Here is a 24,339-nt window from a genome sequence, read left to right as displayed (position 1 = left end):
AATGCCGCGAATGTGAATGGCTCAAGGCTCGGATGGGCCGCTCGATCCAACTTTGCAATGGCATTGAATCACGCTGTTCTTTCAGCTCCCCATCACCCGCCGACTTTCCCACGCTCCACCACTGCGTTTTCCGACAATCTGTAAGCGCAGCGACTACAAAAGATACCCACGTCCTGCAGCAGTACAAGCAACAATTGTCAGCGGCTCACAACTCGTCTCAATTCGCGATTTGACTCGTAGATCGTCACACTGCGCACCAACATTTGGCATTGACAGTCGCTGCCCTGACACAGCATCGGCCCGCCTCGTGACCGTATATAGACAGCATGGCGGTAGAATCAGTGCAGGCCTCCACGTCTGGCGCGACTCTCCCACCCGACGATGATGTCCAGATCGCCTTTCTCCGCTCCATCGCGCTTCGTCGACCCGTAGGCCCACACAAGCACTTCAAGATGCTCTCCGTCATCCTCGACACCCAAAAAGCACTCGATACCCGATATCAGCGTCTGTCCGCTCGACTCGAAAAGCTCAGCAGCGCAGCACCACCCAGCATTGCCACGGACAAGAAGGCCAAACCACCCACATCCAACACCAACACCTCCAGCAGCACAGCATCGCGCATTCGTCGTGGAGCCACCGCCAGCTCCCGCAAAGGGTCGCGCTCACGCTCGGCCAGCGTGGCCAGCTCCGGCCCCGTGGAAGACGATGCAGAACGCACTGATGATGACGCAGAACGCAACGAGGAGGAGGAACGAGAGCGTCAGCAGGAGACCGAGGAGACGCGTCTCGCCATCTCTCAACTTGGCTTGGACCGTAAAGTGAGCGTCGAAATGGTCTGGAACGAGCTGCACAGCCTCTTTGACCTCGAGGCACTCGATGACATGGAGGATGGCGCTATCTTTGACTCGTCCAGCCAAGCAGGTACCAACACCGACGCTGGCGATTCCAGCAGCTCGGACGCCACTCCGCGCTCTTCGCCCCTCATCTCCAAAAGCAAGCCCAGCTCTGCATCAGCTTCCGACGCCAACAAGATGCGCTCTTTGCCCGCCGAAGTCATGTCTAGATGTGTGTTTGAGCATCCCGGCTCGCCCGACTTCCATATGGACGGCGAGCGCAAGCAGAGATCTTCAAACCAGAACTCTCAGAACTGGATCTATGGCGATGACATCCGCGGTACGGGGGACGGCATGTCCAAGCGCGACTTCTACTTGTGGCCATGGGAGGACTTCGAGCCGCTGATTGCTGAAAGGCGTATCGCAAAGAGTGACGAGGAGGAAGCATTGTCCAGCCGCAAAGGCTCTGTCGCGCCGGAAGACAAGAAGCTTAAGCGATCGGCTTCTCCAGCTAAGGATCCTGACGCGGACGAGGACAAGGATGAAAAGGATAGCAGCGACGACGACGAAGACGACGCCGACAAAGAAGAACAAGAAGATGAAGACCTCTCCGAACCAGGCTCAGATGCAGATGTCTCGAAGAACTCTACTCGCAAACGACGTTTGGGTCGTCGCGGTCAAGACACCGTCGATACCAAGGAAAAGTCCAAGCGCAGCAACGCACGCGATACAGCTGAAGCACAAACCGACGACGACGAGAAACGCACTAAGGACGCGGAAGACGATGCCGATTCGGGCGACGACAAGGACGACGCTGATCGCATCAGCACGCGCAGGGGCAGTCGGCACGCACCCACTCCTACCAGCCGCGCCGCCCGCCAGACTCCAGCTGGGCGAAGGAGCACCTCTGGCAACGTGACCCCGACCCGGTCCACGCGCCGCAGCCGTCGAGCGGACAACGGCGGCGCAGAAGCATCCGAAGACGAGACGGCTGGCGAGGAAAAAGCAGATGCCAGCGAGAACGAGAACGAGAACGAGAAAGAGAACAGCGAAGACCAGGATGACGAGGCGACGCAAAGCGAGGCGGAAAGTGCCACGCGTCGACGATCCACCAAAGCACAAGCATCCACCTCCACCCGTCGGCCGTCCAGAAAGCGCGGCGCGCCGTCGAGCGACGAAGAGGATCACGACACTCGCCCTTCTGTGCGACGCCGAAGCAGTCGCAGAGCCTCCAAATCAGAGGGCGCGGACGAGGCAGCAGACGAAGAGATGGAGGATGTCAAGGAGGAGCAGAGCGACAATGTCGAGAGCGCCTCTGAAGGTGGTGATGCCGACCAAGATGCGGAGGAAGAGCAACAAGATGAAACGGACAACGAAAAGGAGAGCGACCAGGAGCAGGACGGAGCTTCCGATGACGGTTCGGAAGAAGACGGATCGGACGACGAAGAGGGTGAAGGTGGCAGCGACAGTGAGTCTACGCCCGGTGGACGGTCCAAGACGTCGAGCAAGAAGGGAGCCGGTCGTTCCAGTCGACGCGGTACAGGCGCTGCAAACAAGAGCCGCTCGACGCGTGCTACCGTAGTCTCTCGTTCGAGCGCCGCCAAGGAACCTGCACCTTCGACACCGGCCAAGCAGACCCGTGCGAGCCGCTCCTCGGCAACCCCAGCGGGTCCTTCGAGGAGAGGGAGCGGCGACAAGCAGCAGCACCAGCAGCAAGCATCGACGCCTACCCCGCGCACACCCGCTTCGGCTCGAGCTACAACGAGGAGCACGGCGTCGTCGGATGCTCGGAGCACGCGACGCACGCCTCGTCGCTAGATCAGAAAGGAGCAATCAATGAAAGCCAACATTCAGCGCAGACAAGTCAGTAAAGTTTTGTGAGAGAGCAGCAAGTGACAAAAGAGGTGGATGAGATTTCTGAGATGACGAAACGGTTCATAGTATACAACACAGAGAGTGTGTGCGACTCAGAGCGCGACCTTTTCACGCCCGTCGTTCTGCACCCTCTGTCTGGCATCAGCCTCCTTGATCTCCAAGCCAGCGTCGATCCACTGCTTGACGTAGGCGTCGACCTTATCGCCCGTCTCCTGTGCGTTGACGCTTCTGCCGAAAGCATCGACGAATTTGCCCTCTGGATCCATGAGGTAGAAAAAGATGCTGTGGTCCACGAGGTAGTCGCCCATAGGATCAGCGCCGGGAGGAGTGCTGAAATAGACCCTGTACGCCTTGCACGCTTGTTTGACGGCATCAAAAGTTCCCGTCAGCCCGACCATTCTCGGGTGGAAGTCCTCGATGTACCTCTGCAGCTGTGGCACCGTGTCACGCGCGGGATCGCACGAGATGAAGACCGGGTTGATGACCTTTTTGCCGTACTTTGCGTCGATCCTGTCGACGACTTCGCCCATCTTGTCGAGTTCTTCGGGGCAGATGTCTGGACAGTTTGTGAATCCAAAGTAGACCAAAGAGAAGCTGCCGAGCAGATCCTCGTGGGTGAACGGATGCGATGTCGAGGTGATGAGGTTGAAAGGGCCACCGATGCGTGGACGCCCCACCTTGGCAGCCGCGGTTTCAGCTTTGCGCCTCTGTTCCACCTTTTGCTTTTCAGATCGGAAGTAGTAGAGCAGACCGGCTCCCGTCACGAGAAACAGCAGACCGGCTTTCAGGTTGAACGGTCCGATAGCAAATTTGTCCTTTGCTGTTTCCTCGCGTTGGGACGAGTAGCCTCGGATGCTTCCGATGCGTGGGAGAGCTGCGACGCGACGGATGGTGGATGACCCGACATGGTTGCGTGTGAGTTGCGAAAGCTGTCGAGTGCTGATCCGCTGCTGCTGCTGTTGCGATCGGATGGCCGCCGACGAAGAGCGCAAGGTTGCCGATATCGCATTCATGGTTGACAGCGCTATCGTTGACTGATGGACGCGAGCGAGGCAGAGCGGGTGAAAGCGATGCGACAAGATGAGCAAGCCGAGTGATGAGTCGACCTTCGGAAGACAAGCCGAACCAGAGAAAGGTGGAGGAAATGAAATTGCACTCACGTTGTCAGGCCGACTGGCGGCGGCTTAGGTTTTCTTCTTCCTCTCACTTTTTTTTTTCCAGGCTCAAGAGCTCAAGTAAGCGCAGAACCTCGGAAGTCGGGTGATCGCTCAGCCAGCTCCACTTTCCCACTTTGCGCTTTCCGCAGTGTTCTTTCTGTTCCCTGCTCTCTTACATCGATACTCACAGCGAACCACATCGGCAAGAGCCAAGATGAGCTCAAAGAGGCTCAACAAGAGGCAGCTGCGAGAAAAGCAAGAACTCGACGAGCTGGCCGAGGTACCGCTGCCCACTGCTTCCTCATCAACAGGATCCAAGACATCACCCTTCCAACAGCTCGATGAGCCTTCAGATGAAGGCAGCAATGGAGAAGAGGGGGAAGAAGACGATCCAAAGGCTACGCAAAAGAAGCCAACAGCTACGTCGCTCTTTGCTGCACTAGGCGATGGTGCTGACGAACAAGAGGATGAAGAGGACTCGGAGCCAGATCAGGACATCTCTACCCAGCAGGCACCAAAAAGTAGCAAGAAGAAGAACAAGAAAAAGAAGAAGGCTGCTGCAGCTACTGTTGATAGCCCTGCACAGGAGGATGTAGAACGTTCACAACAGCAGCCAAATCACAGCAGCAGCATTGGCGTCAAGAAGTCTTCCAAAAAGAAGCCTACCGCCTCAACGACACCTGCTGCAGCGAAGTCCAAAGATGTCTCTGAAATGTCCATCGACGAGTTTGACGCCCTCCTCGCTTCCCAGGCCTCGCTCAACACCGCCGGCGCTCCAGGCAACGCTGCTCGCTCCGGTGCTTCTTCCTCCAACACTGCTACCCTCAACCGCGTCTCCGCCTTCCGCACACATCTCAGCCTCGATCCACGCAATCTCGACCCTGCCATTGAGCTACGTCGTCAATTCGGCTCCGCCGCCATCAAGGCCTACCAGAATGAAGCCGCATCCTCCTCTACAGGTCGAGCCACATCCGGCGCCCGGGCCAGAGCGCAAGCCAACAACCCGAACCTCAAAGTGCGCTCTCTGCTGTGCACGCCGAAAGATTACTGGCCGCCAATCAGCCGCAGCTTCACGGGGATGAGCATGGACGTGCTCGATTCTCCTGCACACGGCCGTATCTGCGCATGGAAGCACAGCAAAGCCTACCGCCAGGTCCAAATGCAGTTCCTCCAGGCCGTTCGCAGCTACGACCCCAATGCGCTCATGGCACTGCTGCGCGTGTATCCATTTCATATTGACACGCTGCTGCAGCTCTCCGAGTACTCGCGACACCAGGGCGACCTGGGCCAGGCCGCGGATTTCAACAACCGCGCACTGTTTGCGCTCGAACGCTGTGCGAGTCCGTACTTTACGTCTTGCCTGTCGAGCACCACGTCCGGTCCACCGTTGGTCAACTTTAACAAGATCGAGGACAGGGCGTTCTACTTGGCGATCCACCGCAATATCGGGTTTCTGGGCCGACGCGGGACGTGGAGAACCGCGCTCGAATGGAGCAAGTTGCTGCTCGGGTTGGGTGCGGACGGCGAGGACCACCACGCTGCGCTGCTGTGGATCGATTTCCTGGCGATCAAGTCGCGCCAGCACCGCTGGCTGCTCGAGTTGATTCAGAAACTCGACGAACAGCGATCTCGTGCCTCGGCAGCCGGCGGTGGTGTATCGCACATCGACGAGCTCTCCGTCCCCGCGCGTACCATTGTCGATGCTACAGACAAAGAAGCCGCCGGAGAAGGTGCAAACTACCGAGGCACGCTCGACTGGTGTGTCGGCCTGGCCTACTCTCGTGCGCTCGCCCTCCGCGCCATCGAAAAGGAGGAAGGCGACAAAACACACGCCCGATCCACCTCGGCGCTTCGCTTGGCGATAGCGCGCTTCCCCGCCGTCGTCCCCTTGCTCTGCAACAAAGCCGGTGTCGAGCTGCCGTCCAAGCTCGCCGGGCATGCGGTGTTCCAGCTCTCGGCCCGCTTCGACGGCGAGCACGATACGCTCGCCGACCTGCTCACGCATATCTACGTGCTGCGCTCCGAATCGCTCTGGAAGGAACCCGGGCATGCAGAGTGGCTGCGGAACACAGCGATGGCGCTCGCGGATGCGCTGGTGGCCGACTTCGAGCTCGGGGCCAAGCGCAAGACGAGCGCGCCGATCGCAGCGCACAACACGCGCCAAGGGATCTACAGGCACGTGCTGGTCTCGGATGTGCCCGATACGACGCGGCAGCAGCTCATCGCGTACTTGCCCCCGAGCATCACGGCGAGCAGCGAGCAGATGGACGCATTCGACCCGGTGCCGCCCACGTCCAGACTTGGCACCACTACCCCTGCGACCGCGAGTGAGGTGGATGCAGAGGTGGACACAGTCACCCGCTACGACGACGCGTACTTTGCGCCCATCATGGCCGACCTCTCTTCTTCTGGCGCTCGTTCGCGGGCCGGTGGCGCTGCTGCTGGTGAAGGAGGCGGAGGCGGAATGATGCAAGCCTTCCGGCGCGCACTGCAGGGTCTGGGCGGCGTGCAGGGCTGGGACGCAGCGATGGAGGCCATGGACGACGAGACGCGCGAAGACGTGCTGGCGCAGGTCATGCAGATGGCGCAAGCCGCGCAGCAGCAGGGTGGAGGAGCAGGAACAGAAGGTGGGATGCCTGGTGGGTTTGGTCGTGAGCAGGAGGAGGAGGATGGGGACGAGCTAGGAGAAGGAGGGGAAGAGGGAGAGATGGCAGCGGCACGGCCGGGAGCGTTTGCTGCGATTCGCGCGGCCATGGACGCTATTTGGGGCGGCGCTGGCGGCGCTGCTGGTGGACAGGAAGAGGAGCAGGACGACGAGGTTCATGAAGATACAGACGAGTGAATCCGCAGCAGCAGTAGATGGGCAACTATTTTCTCTCTCACCGTTCGTATACCGTCATCTCTTGTACATTCCAGCCTGTCGAGCACGCTGCGTTTGTTCACGTTTGTCCAATTGAAAGGCTGTCGCACCACTTCTGACAACGTCCTCAGCCCGCGGGCAATGAGTCTTCGAGCAGCAATCCCCGTGTGCTCACACACCTGGACACCTTGGCACCTTGGCGTCACAGTGCACAGACACTCGGACTGATCTCGACAAAAGCACAATTCACAAACGTCGTTCAAGTTCTCATCGTCATTGACTACATGTCATTGCAGTGTGTTGCTCTAGGCGGCACCCACAGCACCGCACGCAGCGTCTCTCTGAGCCGCGTTCTGTGGCTAGGAAAACATCTTGCTGTACGCCTTCCTCTGCGCCTTGATCCTCGCGTCCTTCCTTTTCGCCAGCGCAGCCATCTCGCGCTTGACGCCTGCATCGTCGGCGGCAAGCTCGGCCGCGCGCACGAGGTCCGCCTCGGCGCGGTCGTCCTGCTTCTGTGCGACGTATGCCAGTGCGCGTCGGTAGTGCGCCTTGGCCAGGTCTGCGGTGCGCTTCGCCTCGTCCGCGGGGGCGGCGGTGTCCCACGAAGTCGTAGAGGTGAGCGCGGTGATAGCCGAGGTGGCGTGCTGGATCGCGAGCGAGGGCTGCGCGGCAGGTGCGGTCTTGAGCGCGGCGAGCGCTAGGTTGAGGTGGATTGAGGTTTTCAGCGAGGTGTAGGCGGAGGCGAGGGCGGGCGGCGTGGTGTCGGGCAGGACGGGGTGAACCGAGAGGTAGCGCAGGGCTTTGAGGTATTTCTCGCAGGCGAGCGCAAAGTCGCCTTTGGCAAACGCCGTGTTGGCGATCGTCTTGAGCGCCGAGCCGATGTCGTACGTCGCTTGCACGTCGGTCTCCAGGGTGTCGCTCTGGTCTTCGGGGTAGTCCTCGTACGAGTCGCCCGTGGAATCCGCCTCGATCCCCCACTTACCCTCCTTGACCTCCTCCTCCCCAAACTGCCCACAATCCACAATCTTGACATCCTCCACTGGTCGATCGCCACTCGCCGTCTTGACGCCCTCCACCCTCCTAACCACCGCTTTGCCCTGCAGCACGCGCCCAAACACCACATGCTTGCCGTCCAAATGCGGCGTCGGCACCGTGGTGATGAAAAACTGGCTGCCGTTGGTGCCCGGCCCGGCATTCGCCATGCTCAGCAAGAACGGCCGGTCGTGCTTGCCCGTCAGATCCTCGTCCTCGAACTTGTCGCCGTAAATGCTCTCGCCGCCGGTTCCATCGCCGCGCGTAAAGTCGCCGCCTTGGATCATGAACTGCGGGATGACACGGTGGAAGATCGAGTTGCGGAACGACAGCGGCTGGCCCGTCGATGCGAGCTTCGTCGGTGGGTTCGTGCACAGCGCTCGGAAGTTCTCCGCCGTTTTGGGAACAGTGTGCGCGTACAGCTCGAGCACGATCCGGTTCGCGCCCGCGCGCGTGGGGGCAGGCTGGTCGCCGAAGGCCAGATCGAGGTAGACGATCGGGTTGCCCGGGGTAGGCGCCGTCGTCGCCGACGAGGAGGAGGAGGAAGATGCCATGGTGGCGTTGCAAGTGCTACTCTCGAATGAGCGAGGTGGTGTCGATCCTGACTAGGGTTGGAGAGGTTGATGGTTACGAGATGCTGACCCGAAAGCGCTCTACTGTGTATATATGGGCATGTGGTCGAGGTTGATGTTCGAGAAAAAAAAAAGCAGCGCAGAACATGGCGCATTTCTCGCACATTCCACGCTTTCTTCCAATGCACAGACCCACCACTTCATCAGTTTCAAGTGGCCTAACATTTGAAATAATATCAAGAAAGCGGTGCTCCTCCTTTCGCTACCTCATACAATTCAAGTCACCCACAACCTCCAGCTTCGTCGGTGGGGCCAGTGAAGGACAATGATTAGCATTACTTTCGTCAGCGCAGACGTCTACATTCACATGATGATGCAGTCCTTCTTGTCGTCCTTTCCTTTCTTGCCCTTCCTGCCTTTCACCTTGCTGCTGCTGCTGCTTGTTCCCTGCCTGTGTCCATACAGGTCGTCAATCACCTGATCGTGTACTGCCTCTGCGGGCGGTCGCTGTTCTGCTGGAGATGCTGAAGGCGCTGTAGGTGCAGATGCTGCATTGCGCGAGTCTGTACGTGAGCCACCTTTGATAAACGAAGAGAAGCGGGTCTTTTTTACCCGTCCTGCTCCATTTACGTCTGCGCCACTGCCAGGAGCGCCGTACCGGGGCGGGTCTGCAAGATCAACCTTCCACACGCCACGCAGCGAGTTGCAGAGCCAGATCTGCGCGGTTCCTTGGCGTATCCGCCCAACAAGCTCGTCGAGCTCGACATCTTCTTCCTCGACCAATCCGTTGTTGACCAGCCATCGTCGCAGCAGGCCGTCCAACATGCCCGTCGATGTTCGTGGCGTCACAAAGCGTGATTGGCCTCCTCCATGCGCAACGTACTCGACGAGCACATTGGCCACACTCGTCTCGGTCACCAGTCTCTTGGGCGGCGCAGTCGCACTCGGCTCTTCCAACGCCTCGGTCTGCTCGTCATTCCACAGCACCACGTCAAAGCATCTGTCGTCCGCCTCACGCACCCCGCTCAGCGCACTAACATCTGCCCCCACCCGCTGCTTGGCCGCCTCGTAGAACCCTCGCGCGTCCGTCTTGTTGAACACCACCGGTTCCAGATCCATCGCCCGAACGCGCGTCGGCATAAAGTCGAAGCGCACGCTTGGCGCACATGCAGCAGTGTCACTTGCATCAGCCAGAGTACTTGGGAAAGGCGTGACCGAGCGGTGCGTTACCCTGATCGATCCGTCCTTGCGAATGGCCACTCTGATACCCATGACTTGTTCTTGCGAGTCATCGCTGCTGTTCGCACTGGATGCAAGGCTTGTTTCGATGGCGGCCAGGATGCTTTGCGGCTCCAGCGACCTTTCCTGCTCCAGCAGCGGCATCGACCACACCGCAGAGTAGGCACGGCAGATGGCACCCGCAGACTTGTTGAGCCGCTCTATGTGTTGCTCTAACAACGGAATGTGCCGGTACAGTCGATGCTTGACCGGAGTGCTGGTGTCCACGAGGAATGGGTTGGTCGACGTGCTCGTCGCGGCTGCTCCTGATCCCGTGTCGGCTGCTTTCAGGAACGGGTTGGTCGAATGATTCGCCGTGGTCTTGGCCGTCTGCGCACCTCCCAGGGACATACTTCGCAATCCGCTCAGCAGCTCGGCATGCTCGTCCTGCAGCCGGGCCGGAATCAGACTCGACACCACCAATGCATCGCCCTCCTCGCTGCTCGGTTCTGCTTCGTATCGCATGGTGGTGAAGACCTCGCTGGGCGTCTCGAACACCGGTTGAGCCCGGGGTGCAGGCGGCGCAGCGGAGAGCGGCGCTTGCGCCCCTCTCGGCTGTGTTCTGTTCTGCTGCGGTTGTCTGCTCCTCCTCCTCTGCTCGCGACGATCCAGTCGTTCCTGGTCATTTTGGTAGATCTGCATCGCCAAGGCATAATCTGCATCCTCGTTATGCTGGTGCACACCCCCTTGGCCCTCACTTGCTCCTCCGATCCCATTCACATCCTGTCCTACGTAATCCCCTTGACGCAGCGTCGACTTGTGGAACTTTCCGTCGTAAAACTCGCTGCTCGCACCATCCACATCTACCAGACTCTCCCAAACAATCTCGTCCGCCATCAAGAAGCTAGCATCGGTTGCCAGTGTGAACAGAGTTGGCGGCATAGATGCCGATGCCACCTCGGCCGCTGCTGCATCCACGCCCTCGTGGGGCATCCGCCTATACAGCACTGACAGGTGCGAGTTTCGGAATAGCGCTACAGGCTGGCCGGCGGGTATTTCCTGGGCAAGCACGAACAGGCCGTGGTAAGTGAGCTGTGTAGATTGTGTATCGAGGAACGATTGCAGTGCGAGAGCATGGCGCACCGTAGCGCTCTGTTCGTCGGTCCAGGCCTGTCGTTCCGGTTGCTTGCCATTCGAAGAGCTGGTAGATTGGCTTGCCAGCGTGGCTGCGAGGGCCCCGACTCCGCGATCGCGCACGACGGCGCCATCGGCAATCTCGTCTCCCCGGACCACCACATCGGTTGCCTTATTGTAGCTGCCTGCCGCCTGCACTGCTTGATAAGTCTCTGCATCTGCAGGATCGGGGAGCCAGCCGTGCACCAGCTGCACACCGCATAGCCGGAACAACGCCAGCTCCCCCGCGCCTCCATCGTTGCCAGGTGTGGCAGCAAACGAGGTGATCGAGCCAAAGCCTACGTCCACGTCCAAGCCGTACTGCGTTCGAGGCAGTGTGCTGAGCGCAGCTTCGAGTTCTTCACCGCCAAATCCCTCGTTGGACACTTTGGAGAGCAGATGCTCGGCAAGCAGCTGACTCAGATAACTGTAACTGACGACAGGTCGATCGGGGGGTGTGATCTCGAGCTCGCCTCTCAACAAAAGAATGTTGCAGAGCGCGATGAGCGAGCAGGGCCCGTTGTGATTCTGGGTGATGATCTTGCATTCGCGCCCTTGCCACAAGATGTCCTTCAACGACCATTGCGCTTCCTCGTTGGCTGCCGTTGCTGCTGTTCGTGCTGAAGGTGCTGCTGGTGCCGCTGCTGCATGATTCCGTGAGGGTGTTGGATTGTACCTGGATGGGTTAGCCACCGCTCGTGTGCTTTGAGGTTCGGAAGTCCTTTTCTTAGCTCTTTCCTGGCGGTTTCGAGTAAATGCATGGAACGGTTGTTGCTGGGCGAATTGTTGCTGTTGCATGAACGCAGCTGCTGATGCAGCAGCAGCCGAAGCCCCAGCATCACTGCCGCTAAAGCCGCCTCCATTGAAGCCGCCGCCGCCACTGAAGCCGCCTCCATCACCACCGCCACCGCCACCTCCACTGAAGCCGCCTCCACCTGAACAGTCTGCCATGCTGCTCCTTGGTGCTTCCTTGGTCGTTGTTCTTCTGAATGCAGACACAGGGTGAGGTCGAGCCTGCTGAGTATCTTCTATGAACGGTGTTGGTGCTCGCTAAATCTTGAGAGCGGTTGATGGAAGTGAAAAGAAGAGCGGTGGTGGGTTGATTAGCGGGAGGACAAGACGGGTGCGGAATGCGGAATGTGCAATGTGCAATTCGAGGTCTGTGCGTGGCTGTCCAACTGAGCACAGCCTTCCCTTGAAATATCACGCGCCAAGCTGCGCACAACATAAGTCTCGGCTTCTTGGCAGCGCTATCCAAGAATCAGACATTCGGCTTGTCCTTCCCGGACACGCTCCCACACCTCATAAAATGTATGCTCCAACTCGCAGACACATTTCACTCGTACCGTATCGGATGGTAAGCAGACGACGGGCTGTTGATCACTTGTCATTGCGCTTACGACCCGTCACGCAGCGTATCCACTCGAAGCACCGCCCGCACTGCCACCGCTCCCATGTCCTGCCGCCACGCCACCGTTGAAATCATTCGGGTCATTGACGCCTTCCATCACACTCACACCGCCCATGAGCAGCCCGATGTCCAGTTCACTCAACGATGCCGGCCGACCCGCACTTCCAGGAGAGCCCAGGCCCGGCGAGGTAAGCGACACTCCCCCTCCTCCACCCCTCACAGTCGAGTGATTCGAGGAGAACATCCTGCCCACCGTATCGGGTGTGCCTGCGGTTGTGAATGCCGGTGACATGTGCGTGCTGCTGCCGTTGGGGTGAAGCGCTTGCGGCGTCGTCCCCGGCTGAGAGAGCCAGTCGAAGTTAGACAGGAAGTACTGCATCCATTCGTCGCGTTCGTGAGCATAGCTCTTGCCCTCGGCGTGTGCACCTTCCGACGCAACCGCTGCGTTGGGTGAAGTGCCCGACACTGGTCTATACGTTGTGCTTGCAGACGTTGAGCTTGGTCCAAGAAGCGACGAGACAGATAGGTCGGTGGGAGTGCCCCTCCGAGTGCCGTGACCCTCGGCGTCTATGTCGCCAGCAATGGCCTGCTGATGTGCCGCGCCGACGGCATCATCATCGCCACCATGACCCTCCTTTTCCTCCGTGCCATCAGCGTCAGCCGATGCAGTACCGCGTTCAGAGCTAGTCGAGAAGGTCGATGTGAGACGGCCGTTTCCGACTTGCGAAATTCTTCCAGAGGCATCTACAGAGCTGCCGATCGCATTGGCCGTTCCGTTCGCCGAAGCAGCTGAGGCAGCAGCTGCCGCTGCCGCTGCTTTGCTCCTCGCAGCATTCTGATCATTCACTTTCGAGCTCGCCGACTGCCCCGCAGCTGCTCTCACCACCTGTCTCGCCAGCACCACCAAGTCCCTCGCCTTGTGCAGCGACGCCGTGGTACCATGGTCCGCGTAGATGCGCTCCTTCTTCTCGAGATACTTAATCGCCCTGTCGATGGCCGCCAGATACACGAATGCCATCTCCTGATTGCTAGGATCGCACAAGATGGCAGCCAACACGATGGTACACGCCGAGTCCAGGTAGAAGCTGCCGAATCGCATGTTGTCGAGTCCCGGACGCGGCATGTCGCTTCGCGCATTGACGATCGCATCGATGATTTGCTGACCTGCGCGCGCAGACAAGTGCGTCTTGTCGAGCACGCTACGCGGAATGTCAGTGCCTGTGGATCGGCAGTACAGCGCAAAGATGACGAGGGGACTGTGCACGAGTAGACGCAGGTACCACCAAAGGATAGTCACCGAGTATCGCCGCACCACCAGGTCGGACGAGTCCGAATCGTCGTCGGCATCGCGATTGTGGCCGTCACTTAGACCGATAGCGAGCTCCTTGGGCGCCTCGTGCCGGATGCGCAGTAGCTCGGCTTCCATACGCTCAGACGCGAGCAGCACGTCATGCGCATTTGCAGGTGGATTGGCAGAGAGCCGGCTCATGTCGGAGCAGACACGTGCAACCTGCGCATATACGAGCAAGTAGGCGTCGTACGAGTTGTCCGGCTGAGGCAGTCGGGCGGTGGCGTCATCATCGCGGATGGCGGTCGCCTGACCGAACCACGTCGAGATCATCCTCTCGATGCCGTAGCAGGTCCACCAGAGTTGCCGATGCTCTGCGCTTCTCGGGTTGCTGGACGAGTAGAAGGTCTCGCGGTGAAGGCCGATCGAGATGCACATGCGTGCTGCATAGCCAATGTAGAGGTAGGCAACGTTGGGGCTGGACCACTGGAGCGAGAAGAAGCTCATGAGCACGAGACAGCGTGCACTCTGGATGCTCGAATTTTCGACAATCTCTTCGAGTCGCTTTTTGGCGAGCAGAAACAGTGTGGTGGCGCAAGCGATGGCGCCTTCGCGTGTCAGCGAGACGGGCGCAAAACAATCTTCCCAGTCGCCTTCATCCATCAGGGCACCCAGCGCAAGGACGACGTAAAGCGCCGCGAGCTCGTTGGTACGCAGGGGGACAGGACCAGACTTCTGACCTAATTGGAGTTTGCTGCTGCTGTGAGTGCCAGGACCGGACGCGGCCATGGAAGGCACTCCGGAGAAGCCACGCGAAAGGTAGCCGAGCGCTTTTGCATCCTTGACCCACTTGATGATCTGCCGTTTCGGAACCGCACCGAGCTGGGGCTGGATGAGGGTCATGTAGTTTTCGATGAAACGGTCGACGATGGACGGCGGCAAGAAGGTCGAGTCGCCTACTGCATCTTTGGTGGCATCAAGAGTAGGGAAGCTCTTATCAGAGAGAGTCTGTCGGAAGATGATGTCCTGGTGGCCCCAAGTCTTCATGCTTTCTGGTAGATGAGACCGACTGCTCTTGTCAGACGTGCTTGCCGATGCGGCGCTGTTGCCTCCATTCGCCGATCTCGAAGCGATGTTGCTGCTGCTGGTGTTGGTGCCGCTACTTGCATGCTGGTGCCGCTCTCGCAATCGTAGCGCCTCTACCGTCTGGGCGAGCCTGTGCTGGAAATTGAAGTTGGAGGTGAATCCATAGAACTGCATGTTGCCCGTGTTCTGATCGTGCGCACGGATACCGTCCTCGGTGTGCAGGTCTGTATCGTTCTCGGCAGGTTCGTCTTGGTCGACCGAGGCGTAGAGTTCGAGATGATGCTGCACATAGCCAGGCTTGCGGGAGCTATTGGAGGAGCGGGCGGCATGATGCCGATCGCCCCAACGTCGGTCTGCAATTTGATCAATCATGGCACGTTTCTGCCTTTTTACAGCTCTGGCTTCGGCAGAAGCGGTGACGGATGCGTCGTCACTGTTGCCGTCGTCGTTGCTGTCTCTTGGATGCGATGCGCGGGCGTTGCTGGGAATTGAGGATGTCGAGCCGGTTCGACTGACACGCTTGGGGACGGGGGATTCGACAGTTTCGTACTTGCATTCCGCCGAGTGCGCTTTGCAGCGATCGCATGGCTGCTCGCCATTGCATTTGGTCTTGCGCAGGCGACAGACAACGCAAGCTCTGGCGACGCGGAATCGCTTGAAGCCGAAGTCGGCAGCGTCTGCAGACGACATGGTGGATGGCGAGCGAAAGGAGCGGAGGAATCCGAATTGGGGCTAGTCAGGGTTGGAGGTGTTGAGATGTGAAATCAATCGAGTGCCCTGAGCTTGATCGGGACGAGGCGCATTTGCGAAAGTTGGTCGAGTGCAAGGGCCGCGAGCTGGCGGTGTCTCTGCATGAAATCAGCCGGGCAAGAGCGGCGAAGAGAGGCGAGATGCAGCAGCAAGATGGCGAGCTTTTGAGCTTTGTGACTGTACTGTTGTGCGAGTGCATGCAAAGAGCGAGGCGATCCGAGAGGGATGGTGGGCGGCGACAGAAACACAAGACTCGGTGTCAAGTTGACCCTTGGCGCCGCCTGGAGTATGAATTCGGAGAGGCAGGCGGCTAAGACGGTGTTGAGTAGACCGAGCGGTGGAAAGCGCCGAAGATCGTAGCTGTGCAAGAAGCGCAAATCAGCGAGACCCGGAAGCTGATGCCGAAGCGGATGCGAGGACAACAGTCAAGTGACGGAGGCTGCGTTGTCCACAAATACGGTTCTTGGGTTGTACGTCTGGATGAATCACGGGAAGCGACCGTCGAGTCCGATGTGCTTTCGATGGCAACCAGAACCTGATGCCGACCGTTGGAAGTTTGCTTGTCGTGCTGCAAGCAGTGTCGCGTGGGCCGATGGATGGTCAATGAGATGGGCCGCCTACACGGATGCTGATGGTTGATGGGCAAGTCGTGTATGTGAGAGAGCACACAGCACCGAGATTCGGGTAGAGCCACGATGCACCCGGGCCGCGGTGAGCGTGTGAACAAGTGAAAGAGCGAGAAGAACCAAAGCCGATGCCCGACTCTTTCGCTTCCTCCCTCTTCCTCTCCCTCCCACTCTGCGTCTCACCTCTTGCGCAACGTGGGACTTCGACCATCGCTCCAAGTTTTAATTTCGGCCAAAAATTCCATGCTTGCTCGCGATAACAGCTCCGTCCTCGTTCGTCGAGATTGTCCCGCAATCGTGTTGTAGACCCTGACTCGAGTCCAAAGCCGACGGATGACTCAAGCTGTTGCCTGACTGGCTGCTTCGCACAAGAATTTGTCACGAATCATGTATCCTTTTATCCACCGCATACGACATCCTGCTTCTTTAGCTCAGTTGGTACGAGCGTCCGACTGAAGAATTCAGTTGCCACTGTAGCAGTGGGTATCGGGAGGTCACCTGTTCGACCCAGGTAAGGAGCATTGACTTTTTGGGTTTCCTTTTTTTTTGCTCGTCGCCTTCGAGCATTACCTTTTGCCCTGCCCCGACGGCACAGCAAAGGGTGTGATTAACGGTGTCGTGCGGCGAGCAAAGCGGCGGTGACCTTTTGAGCAGTGCGCAGCTTCACAACAAATTGCAAACTAGAAGAAGAAATGACCGATCGGCGAGAGTGTGCCGCGCTGAGCGCAGAGATGTGGTGTGCGGCGAGCGGAGGAATTGGAATTCGCCGACGTTGGCGGTGGTATGTGTGGGGTACAGGCCAGTGCGCCGAACTGCACTGTGTAGAGAAGAAAGTGGGGTTAATCGGAGGCTGTTGACTACTGGCGGAAGCGTCTGCAAATAAGCAGCACCAGCAGCATGACGGTCATATGCGCAGAGCGCACTCGTTGAACCCTGTCCGCGCGAGCTCACGAAATTTTAATGGCGCACAACTAACTTTGTGCTCACTCTCACTCTCAGTTCACACCCTCTCTCTCTCCCATCGACGTCGACTTGCCTTGCAGCTGCGACTTGCTGCTTACCTGAGGCTTCTTTTGCTCCTGCTACACAGAACAGCAGGCATTCCCAGCTCAGATTGAGCGCAGGCCGCTTTTCAATCGATGGCGCTTGAGAGTGTCTCCACCGCTTTCCTCCACACCGACCGACTCGCATTCCCACGGTCTGATTCGCTCTCACGGATCCAAGATCCACTGTAGCAGTCGCTTCGGCCCATCCATTTCCTTCGACGACAACCGACTTTGTTTCCTTTCATTTCCTCACTCCATACTCTCGGCTCTGCCGAGCGACTCAGTGCAGAAGGCTCACGCACGCTTGGCAACACCTCACGGATCAGCTGAAAACTCAGCATCGCGCTCCTTCCGACCGCACGACGAGCCGTCGAATTCGAAGCACCACGCAGCACGCACACGCCCTCCCATTCTCCGGCTGACTCTTGTTGCGAACGCCCTGCTAGCTCTCATCGTCACGACCTAGCCTCGACCACTTTCTCGAATCAAGGCAGCTGCTACGGCCATGCTCAGCTACGCCTTTCCTCAAAGCATTCGATCGTGCAGCCCAGCCAACCGTGAACGATCGTAACAACTACCGACATGTCGTCGCCCCACTCGAAACCAAATCCCGCAGATTCAGGCCGCGTTCGCTCCAGCAGGGCTTGTCTTTCCTGCTCCCGCCGCAAGGTCAAGTGTGATGGTCTACAGCCATGCAACAACTGCTCCAAGGACTCCACCCTCTGCGAGTACGGTGCTCGGAAGAAGCGCGGTCCGCCCAAGGGCTGCGATCCTAGAGGTGGTCGCAGGAAAAAGGCACAAGAGCTTGGGTCGGACTCCAAATCGTCGCTACCGACCAAAGTGTCGCCGCCGTCGACTGTAGCTGCCTCTGTGCCTCACTCTCTCTTCACAGCTCGCAGCTCGGACGAGCGCCCTGCTCCTCAGCACTACCCTTCAGACCATACACTCCCCCGCTCAGACCATCCCAGATCGCCTCTGACGCCTCCCAAAGGGGAAGAGTATCGAACATCGCAGCCCGATGTTACTTCTTCGCTCTCTGCAAAAACATCCTTTGAGGCACGTTTCTCTTCAGCTGACAGAGCCGGGTCCACTTCGTACCCGTCACGCGATCCCCATCCCGCATGGTCCAGACCCTCCTATGAGCCGCCAAGCACGACGAGTCCTCCCTTCTCAAGCCATTCTTCTCATCGAGTCGACGGCACGTCAGCCACCTCCGCCAGTCATGCGCATCACTATCTACAGCCACAGCTTCCAGCGCATCCCCATTCAGGCCATCATCATCCAGATCGCTCTTGGCCATCTTCTTCCTCTGCCGACCGCCACTCGCAGCACCAAACAGCGTCATCAACTCACTCGTACGATGCCTATCCTCTGCAGGCACCTTTGCGCGACTATTCTCGTGCCTCTCCGTTGGCCTCGCATCACTCTATGCCACCGCCGCCTCACACGATCTCCACAGAAGCAACCACGCATTCCTTGCCCTCTGTTCGTACCAACGGGGCCAATTTCACACCCACATACCCTACGCATCGCCCGTATCCGGGTCGCGGATTGCACGATGGTCCTGCAGGCCTCTATCAGTCTGGATCATCCGTCTACGACAGGGCCTCGACTCTACCACCAGCATCCTCCCTGACCCGACGCCATCCGGTTTCAGCGAGCAGACTCACAGAGGCCGCGACCACTTCAGCGCCTTTGACAGCTCAGTGGACTTCGGCGGCCTCGCCTGCGTTTACAAGTGCTTCACATGGCTACAGTCCATCCACTGCCGCAGTTCATCACCGATCATCCTGGCACAACGGCTCACAGCCACCTTCACCGCTTGGTCCAGCTTCTTTACCGCGCTCTCAGGTCTCCTCCCCTGGCACCCATTGGCACGACCACAACGAGCGGTACAGTCCTGCCACCGGCGATCATGTGCATCCCTCTTCGTCTAAGGTGCATCTCGAAGACCGCTTGCCGACCCACATCCTCCAGCGACTCCTCGACATCTACATCACCTTTGTGCATCCGCATTGGCCCATCATCTACCTACCCTCCATTGCCTCGCTGCACTCGCTGCGCCACACTCGACCCGTCGTCTTTGAAGCCATCCTTGCTGTGGCTTCCAACACCTTTGACGCATACCTCGACTCGGCTTCCCAAGACGACCAGCAGAGCTCCATCCCCGTCCTCGAGAGGCTCTATGCCGAATCACCGCAAAGTACCGAGCCAGCCTTCAAGTCCAACGAGCTGCGAGACCACTTCCTGCAACGCGTCAAGACACGCATCTTTGAGGGCAAGTTCACGCAGGACATTGGCACCATTCAGGCTGCCATTCTCGTCAGCGTCGTGGAGCTGGGAAGCGGACACTCCTCGAGCGCATTCCAGTTTGGCGGCATCGCCTGCCGAATGGCTCTCGACATGAATCTTCATCGCTGTACAGCACAGTCTTCTTCCACCGCGGGTGCTTTTGCCAACAGCCGTGATATCCAGCGCCATGACGATGCTGCTAGCAAACCAAACAATGGCAGGGTGGATTCACCCGCGTGCGCAGCGCAGCTTCAAGAAAAGATGCGTGTATTCTGGGCCTGCTACATCGTCGATAAGATCCTCTCCACTGCGCTCGACAAGCCTACTCAGCTTCGCATGGCTGAGATCGAGGCAGATTGGCCATCCGTGCAGGAAGCTGACGAGTACGATCTTTGGCTCAACGAGACAACGGGTAAGTTTGTCGACAAGAGCCAGCTTCCGTACCTCGAAGGCGTCAAAGTGCATGCCCTCAGCAGCTTCAAGGCGTGGGCCGAGGTCATGGCCATCCTCGAGCGCATCCTCGAAGAAGTCTACAGCCCTCAGGCGAAGCGCGACCGTCACCGTACCAAGGGCGTTTCTGACTACGAGGCGCTGCTCCGGCTCAACGATCGCTTGATCAAGTGGCGCGCGGATCTGCCGCCTCACCTCAAATGGTCAGGAACTTGGACGTCGCCAGAGCTGCTCTCGTCGACGTCGGCACGCAGGAGCACAGCGGAACGCAAAGAGTGCGATCCGCACCGTGGCTTTCCGCCACAGATTCTGACCATGAGGTCGTGGTACTGCATCTGCCTCATCCTGCTGCATCGCCCGCGCGTGCCGAAGCTGTTGTGTGGTTCCAGAGGGCGCAGCTCGAGTTTAGTCGACGAGACTGGATCGGTCGACCCGGAGAATCAGAAGGAACCAACAGGCGAAAAGGGTCAGAAGAGTGATGCACAGGCAGCCGTCCAAGAGAAGGGCCCTGAGCTTGCTGGACTCGATATTTGCAACGCAGCCGCCAAGGAGGTGTGTGACATCCTCCACGTCTACGGATCTTCCTTCCGCATCCGGAAGATCTCTAGCAGTTGGGTCTACCTCATCTTTCAAAGTGCCACCATCCACGCCGCGCTCGCCGCCAGTAAGAGCGTCGTTGTCTTCAAAGCGCGTCAGTCGACCATCTGGAGTCGACAGGGATCTGCTATCCCTCCAAACGAGCTGTCATCGGCAGGCCCGGACGGTGCCCAACTGGGAGACGAAGGGGATCTGCATGCCGCTGGGGGTGGCGACGCCGAAGCACATCGCGTGACCGAAGCTGAGCTGGAGGGCTCGTCCGAGCCGGTCAAGAGTAGCGCGCTTTACCTTGCTGAGTGCGTGCGCTACCTGAAGAGGATCGGTCCTACATGGCAGAGCGCGTCGCATCACGTTGCTGTGCTTCGCAACTTGTGTATTGCAAGTGCCCAAGCGAGACCGTTGAGTCCATCCGTGCCGCATGCCACGGTGAAAGGGACGGATCAGCACGCCTCGCAAGCGAGTAACTCTGCTTCTGCTGCTGCCAAGACCGAGGATCATGACGTGGAATCAGACCTGCACCCTTTGCCGGACTCTGAAGCTGGACACGCGCTTCAGCAACACGGTGACTGGTCTGCAAAAGGTAGACAGCACGATGCAGGCGCGGCTTCGGATGCAAGCGGGGTGGGCAACGCGCAGCAGTCACTCCAACAGGCCGGCCAAAACGGCCAGCACGCCTACCACGGCCATGAAAGCAGAGCTGCGGCCGCATTACTCGGAGGTATCGCTCCTACTACCGCATCGAGCAACCTTGGCCTTGGCGCTTCGCACGAGTGGCAGTATCTGCAACCTGCTAACCACACAGCAGTAACTTCCCACGCACAACTACTCGCAGCACCCAGCATGGCCGTCAATCACCAGCACGCCCAACAGCAACCGCTGCAGCAAGTGGTGCAGCAAAGCATGTACGCGATCAACGCCAACGACTCGACGTTCTGGGCCTCGATGCCTGTTGCGTCAGAGGGGTACAACGACTGGGACGAGTTCTTCAAGACGTTCAACCCGGGTGCGGGCGCAGACTTTGCGTCGCAGCAGGTCAACTACCACCCGACTGCTGCGCTCGACCTGATCACAGCGTTGCAGGATCCCAATCGGTTGCTCAGCAGTCTTCAGCAACAGCAGTAACAGCAGTAACAGCAGCAGCATTAATGTAGCGCGCGCGCTTTTGACAGGTCTAATCTTGCTGGTCGTTTTTGTGGATGTGTTTCTGTGTTGCGTTTGATAGTAGTTTTCGTTTCGTTAAGCGCTTCGGGGTAGTGATGGGGCTCAGAGACGAGCGATGGAGCACAGACAAGGGACGGACGGGGGGTGAACAAGTTTGATTACCAGATTCTCTACAAAAGGGGACAGGTTACATTTCTGGTTCTCCGGGAACCGAATCGTGCTTTGTTTCGGTTTCAAAGGGCGGGTCGGTGGTCGATTGGGGGCGGGTATGGGAGGTTCGCGAGGTTGGATCTTCAACCAAAAAGTCACTTCTCTAGCGGACAGGTATCGAGGGACTGGAACAGTCTACTCCTGGCGAGCATCGTAGAACTGCTCATCCTCACCTTCGTAGTCGTAGCCGTAGTCGTCTTGGAAATCGCGCTCGTTGAGGGGCTTCCCAGTCACCCAATCCCAAATCTTGGTCAGGGTGGATTTGGGCGTGGTAGCCTGGGTTTCGTCGGCGTCGTCGTCGTTGCAGTCCTCATCGTCGTCGGCGTCGTCGTTATTCTTGGACGAGTCTGCAGAACTGCCGGATGTCGAAGAGGCCGAGGCGGCCGAAGCGGTGCTCGAGGGGGTGGAGGACAAGGTGACGGAGCTCTTGAGCAGAGGCGGCACGTCGTCGGGCTTAATGTAGCTTGGATCTGCCGACGACGTGGCTTTGGCCGAGGAAGAGGACGAAGTCTTGGAGGGCGCGGCGGTGGCCGAAGCAGAGGCGGAAGCGGAGACGTTTGAGGATTGAGCCTTGCCTGACACAGACGCCGACGCGCTCGCAGTGTTTTGAGCCGGCGACGACGAGGTGGTGGTGGTGGCGGCGGAGGCGAGGGAGCCACCGAACCCGCCAAGACTGGGGAGGGTGAAGGTCAGCATCGTCGAGTAGGTCGTGCCATCAATCACGCCCGTCAGCGGGATGGTAAGCACCGATGAGGACGCTTGCGGCTTCATGGACGAGAACGAAGACAGGTTGATCGGTGCCGATGTCGGCGAGGCTGACGCAGAGGACGAGACCGCCGCGTTCTTGTCGCCACTCGCACTCGCCTTCGCACTCGTAGAGGCACTGGAACTGGCACTGGAGCTGGCACTGGGAATGGCACTGGAACTGGCGCTCGAGGCCGCCGCCGTGCTCGACGCAAGGTTGATCTGCGTCTGCACGCCCGCAGTCGCTCCACCAAACGCCTCGGCCGGAACCAGGATGGTCATCGTCTTCCACTCGTCCAGCTCACTGTCATCACCGCTGTTGTTGACCTTGACATTGGGCTGACCAGCCACCGAGGTGGGCAGTGACTTTGTCGGCAGCGTCACGGTCATCGTGAGGTCGCCCGTCGCAGCAGCAGAAGAAGCAGCGGCGGCAGTAGCTTGGCTGGTGGAAGTGGGCGTAGGGTCGGCATTGGACGCCGGCAGCACTGTTGTGGCCGAAGCTGCCGAGGCATCTTTGAGGCTTGGAAGCGCAGGGACAGCAGGGGCAGGGGCAGAGGGGGCAGCGGCAGCAGGAGCCGAGACAGGTGCAGAGACCGAGGGGACGGCAGCCGGTGCAGAGGGCACAGCGCCTGTGGGCAGGGCGGCGCTGGTGGGCAAGGCGCCGGTAGGCGCATCGGACACAGCGGGAGCAGACGGCACTGCAGGAACAGCAGCATCGCCCGATGCGCCAGGAGCCGAAGGCGAACTGTAATCGCTAGGCACAGGGGCTGCTACTGGGACGCCTGCCAAGTCTGGTGTCGAGGCAGTGGCAGTGGCAGCACCGGTAGCCGCAGAAGTATCAGCGGCACCCGTGGCCTGCCTCTTGGCCGCCTTGACAGCGTTCAGCCACCTTGCTGCGAGTGCCCCCCTCGCCTGATCACCGAACTGCGCCATCTGCGCGGCGACAATCTGATTGTACGCATCGCCCTCGCCCTCATTCCCAGTCATCGCGGTATCGGCCGCGGGAGCAGGAGCACCGGCAGGGGTGCCGATGACCTGCTGGTACAAGTTACCAGCATCAGGGTTACCCGTCATGGCAGAGTCGCCGGCAGGCTGGGCAACCTGTGCGTTGGAAGCGGCAACTTGAGCAGAAGCAGAAGCAGGGGCAGGGGAGACAGGAGGCGTGGCGTCGTAGTGGTTCGTGACGTCCGTCGTATGGTTGGTCGTGGACAAAGCAGCTTGAGCAGCGGCCTGCAGCGCCTGTTGCAGCGTCGTGTCTGCTCCAGGTGCAGCGATAGCAGCGGCGGGTGCACCTGCGGAAGCGGCGGGGGAGGGTGGAGAGTCCGGGATGCCGATAGCGTAGATGTCTTGCTCGCTCATTTGCGGCTGAGCGACCGAGATGTATCCTGCCGGTGCAGGAGGCGTAGCGTCGCTACTGGCATCTTGGCGAGCAACCAACCCAACAGGCGCCGTGTGGACAGGGTGGAGCGAGCTAGCGAGAACAAAGGCGATCGTCACGCTGCCGACCAGCGAGGCAAATTTGGCTGAGGTGACCATTGTGTACAGAGGTGAAGTGGTTTGAGAAGCGTGGCAACGAAGAGGATCCAGAAGAGAGATGTGGCTCTAGGCACGCAGACTGTCAAAGTCGGGCCTTGTCGGATTGGGATAGTGGCGGGAGAAAACGATGACCAGATCGTTCTTCTTTGGATTCTTTCGTCTGCCGAAAATGAAGGAAGGTGGTCGAGGCTACCAGAGCCTGTGGTGATACTTTGGAAACGAAACAGAAGCACAAGAGAACAGAAAGTATGTAGAGAATCGGAGAGGTGATCAACACCAGTTCAAGAAGGTAAGGAAGGAAAAGTAGAGGGGCCGCAAGGAGAAGAACAAAAGGAACCTCTACCTTGGTACCTCGACACTTACTTATACGTTTACAGCTTTTTTCCATTGCACACAGCTCTGTTTCGATTTGTGAAGCTGCT

At 59.0% G+C, this 24,339-nt stretch overlaps 8 protein-coding genes across 8 annotated transcripts; 3 read left to right on the top strand and 5 right to left on the bottom strand.

Moving 5' to 3' along the window:
• Positions 1-326: 326 nt before the first annotated feature.
• EX895_003745 (uncharacterized protein) lies at positions 327-2,651 on the top strand (the record flags this gene model as incomplete). Its single annotated transcript, XM_029884343.1, has 1 exon — positions 327-2,651. The coding sequence occupies one exon, from the start codon at positions 327-329 to the stop codon at positions 2,649-2,651; it is 2,325 nt and encodes a 774-aa protein (XP_029739053.1).
• A 149-nt stretch (positions 2,652-2,800) lies between these two features.
• On the bottom strand, positions 2,801-3,721 carry EX895_003744 (uncharacterized protein; the record flags this gene model as incomplete). Its single annotated transcript, XM_029884342.1, has 1 exon — positions 2,801-3,721. The coding sequence occupies one exon, from the start codon at positions 3,719-3,721 to the stop codon at positions 2,801-2,803; it is 921 nt and encodes a 306-aa protein (XP_029739052.1).
• A 358-nt stretch (positions 3,722-4,079) lies between these two features.
• On the top strand, positions 4,080-6,707 carry EX895_003743 (uncharacterized protein; the record flags this gene model as incomplete). The annotated part of the gene is made up of 1 exon (XM_029884341.1): positions 4,080-6,707. The coding sequence occupies one exon, from the start codon at positions 4,080-4,082 to the stop codon at positions 6,705-6,707; it is 2,628 nt and encodes an 875-aa protein (XP_029739051.1).
• Positions 6,708-7,084: 377 nt separating this feature from the next.
• On the bottom strand, positions 7,085-8,311 carry EX895_003742 (uncharacterized protein; the record flags this gene model as incomplete). Its single annotated transcript, XM_029884340.1, has 1 exon — positions 7,085-8,311. One exon carries the CDS (start codon positions 8,309-8,311, stop codon positions 7,085-7,087), a length of 1,227 nt encoding a protein of 408 aa, XP_029739050.1.
• A 381-nt stretch (positions 8,312-8,692) lies between these two features.
• Positions 8,693-11,671, bottom strand: EX895_003741 (uncharacterized protein; the record flags this gene model as incomplete). Its single annotated transcript, XM_029884339.1, has 1 exon — positions 8,693-11,671. The coding sequence occupies one exon, from the start codon at positions 11,669-11,671 to the stop codon at positions 8,693-8,695; it is 2,979 nt and encodes a 992-aa protein (XP_029739049.1).
• A 455-nt stretch (positions 11,672-12,126) lies between these two features.
• On the bottom strand, positions 12,127-15,195 carry EX895_003740 (uncharacterized protein; the record flags this gene model as incomplete). Its single annotated transcript, XM_029884338.1, has 1 exon — positions 12,127-15,195. The coding sequence occupies one exon, from the start codon at positions 15,193-15,195 to the stop codon at positions 12,127-12,129; it is 3,069 nt and encodes a 1,022-aa protein (XP_029739048.1).
• Positions 15,196-17,509: 2,314 nt separating this feature from the next.
• Positions 17,510-21,388, top strand: EX895_003739 (uncharacterized protein; the record flags this gene model as incomplete). Its single annotated transcript, XM_029884337.1, has 1 exon — positions 17,510-21,388. One exon carries the CDS (start codon positions 17,510-17,512, stop codon positions 21,386-21,388), a length of 3,879 nt encoding a protein of 1,292 aa, XP_029739047.1.
• Positions 21,389-21,772: 384 nt separating this feature from the next.
• Positions 21,773-23,917, bottom strand: EX895_003738 (uncharacterized protein; the record flags this gene model as incomplete). Its single annotated transcript, XM_029884336.1, has 1 exon — positions 21,773-23,917. One exon carries the CDS (start codon positions 23,915-23,917, stop codon positions 21,773-21,775), a length of 2,145 nt encoding a protein of 714 aa, XP_029739046.1.
• Between the last annotated feature and the right edge of the window lie 422 nt (positions 23,918-24,339).

This window comes from Sporisorium graminicola, chromosome SGRAM_22, assembly GCF_005498985.1.
Source record: "Sporisorium graminicola strain CBS 10092 chromosome SGRAM_22, whole genome shotgun sequence".
Classification (NCBI taxonomy): domain Eukaryota; kingdom Fungi; phylum Basidiomycota; class Ustilaginomycetes; order Ustilaginales; family Ustilaginaceae; genus Sporisorium; species Sporisorium graminicola.
Note: the sequence above shows the minus strand (reverse complement) of the source record. Positions and strands in the feature narration are given on the sequence as shown.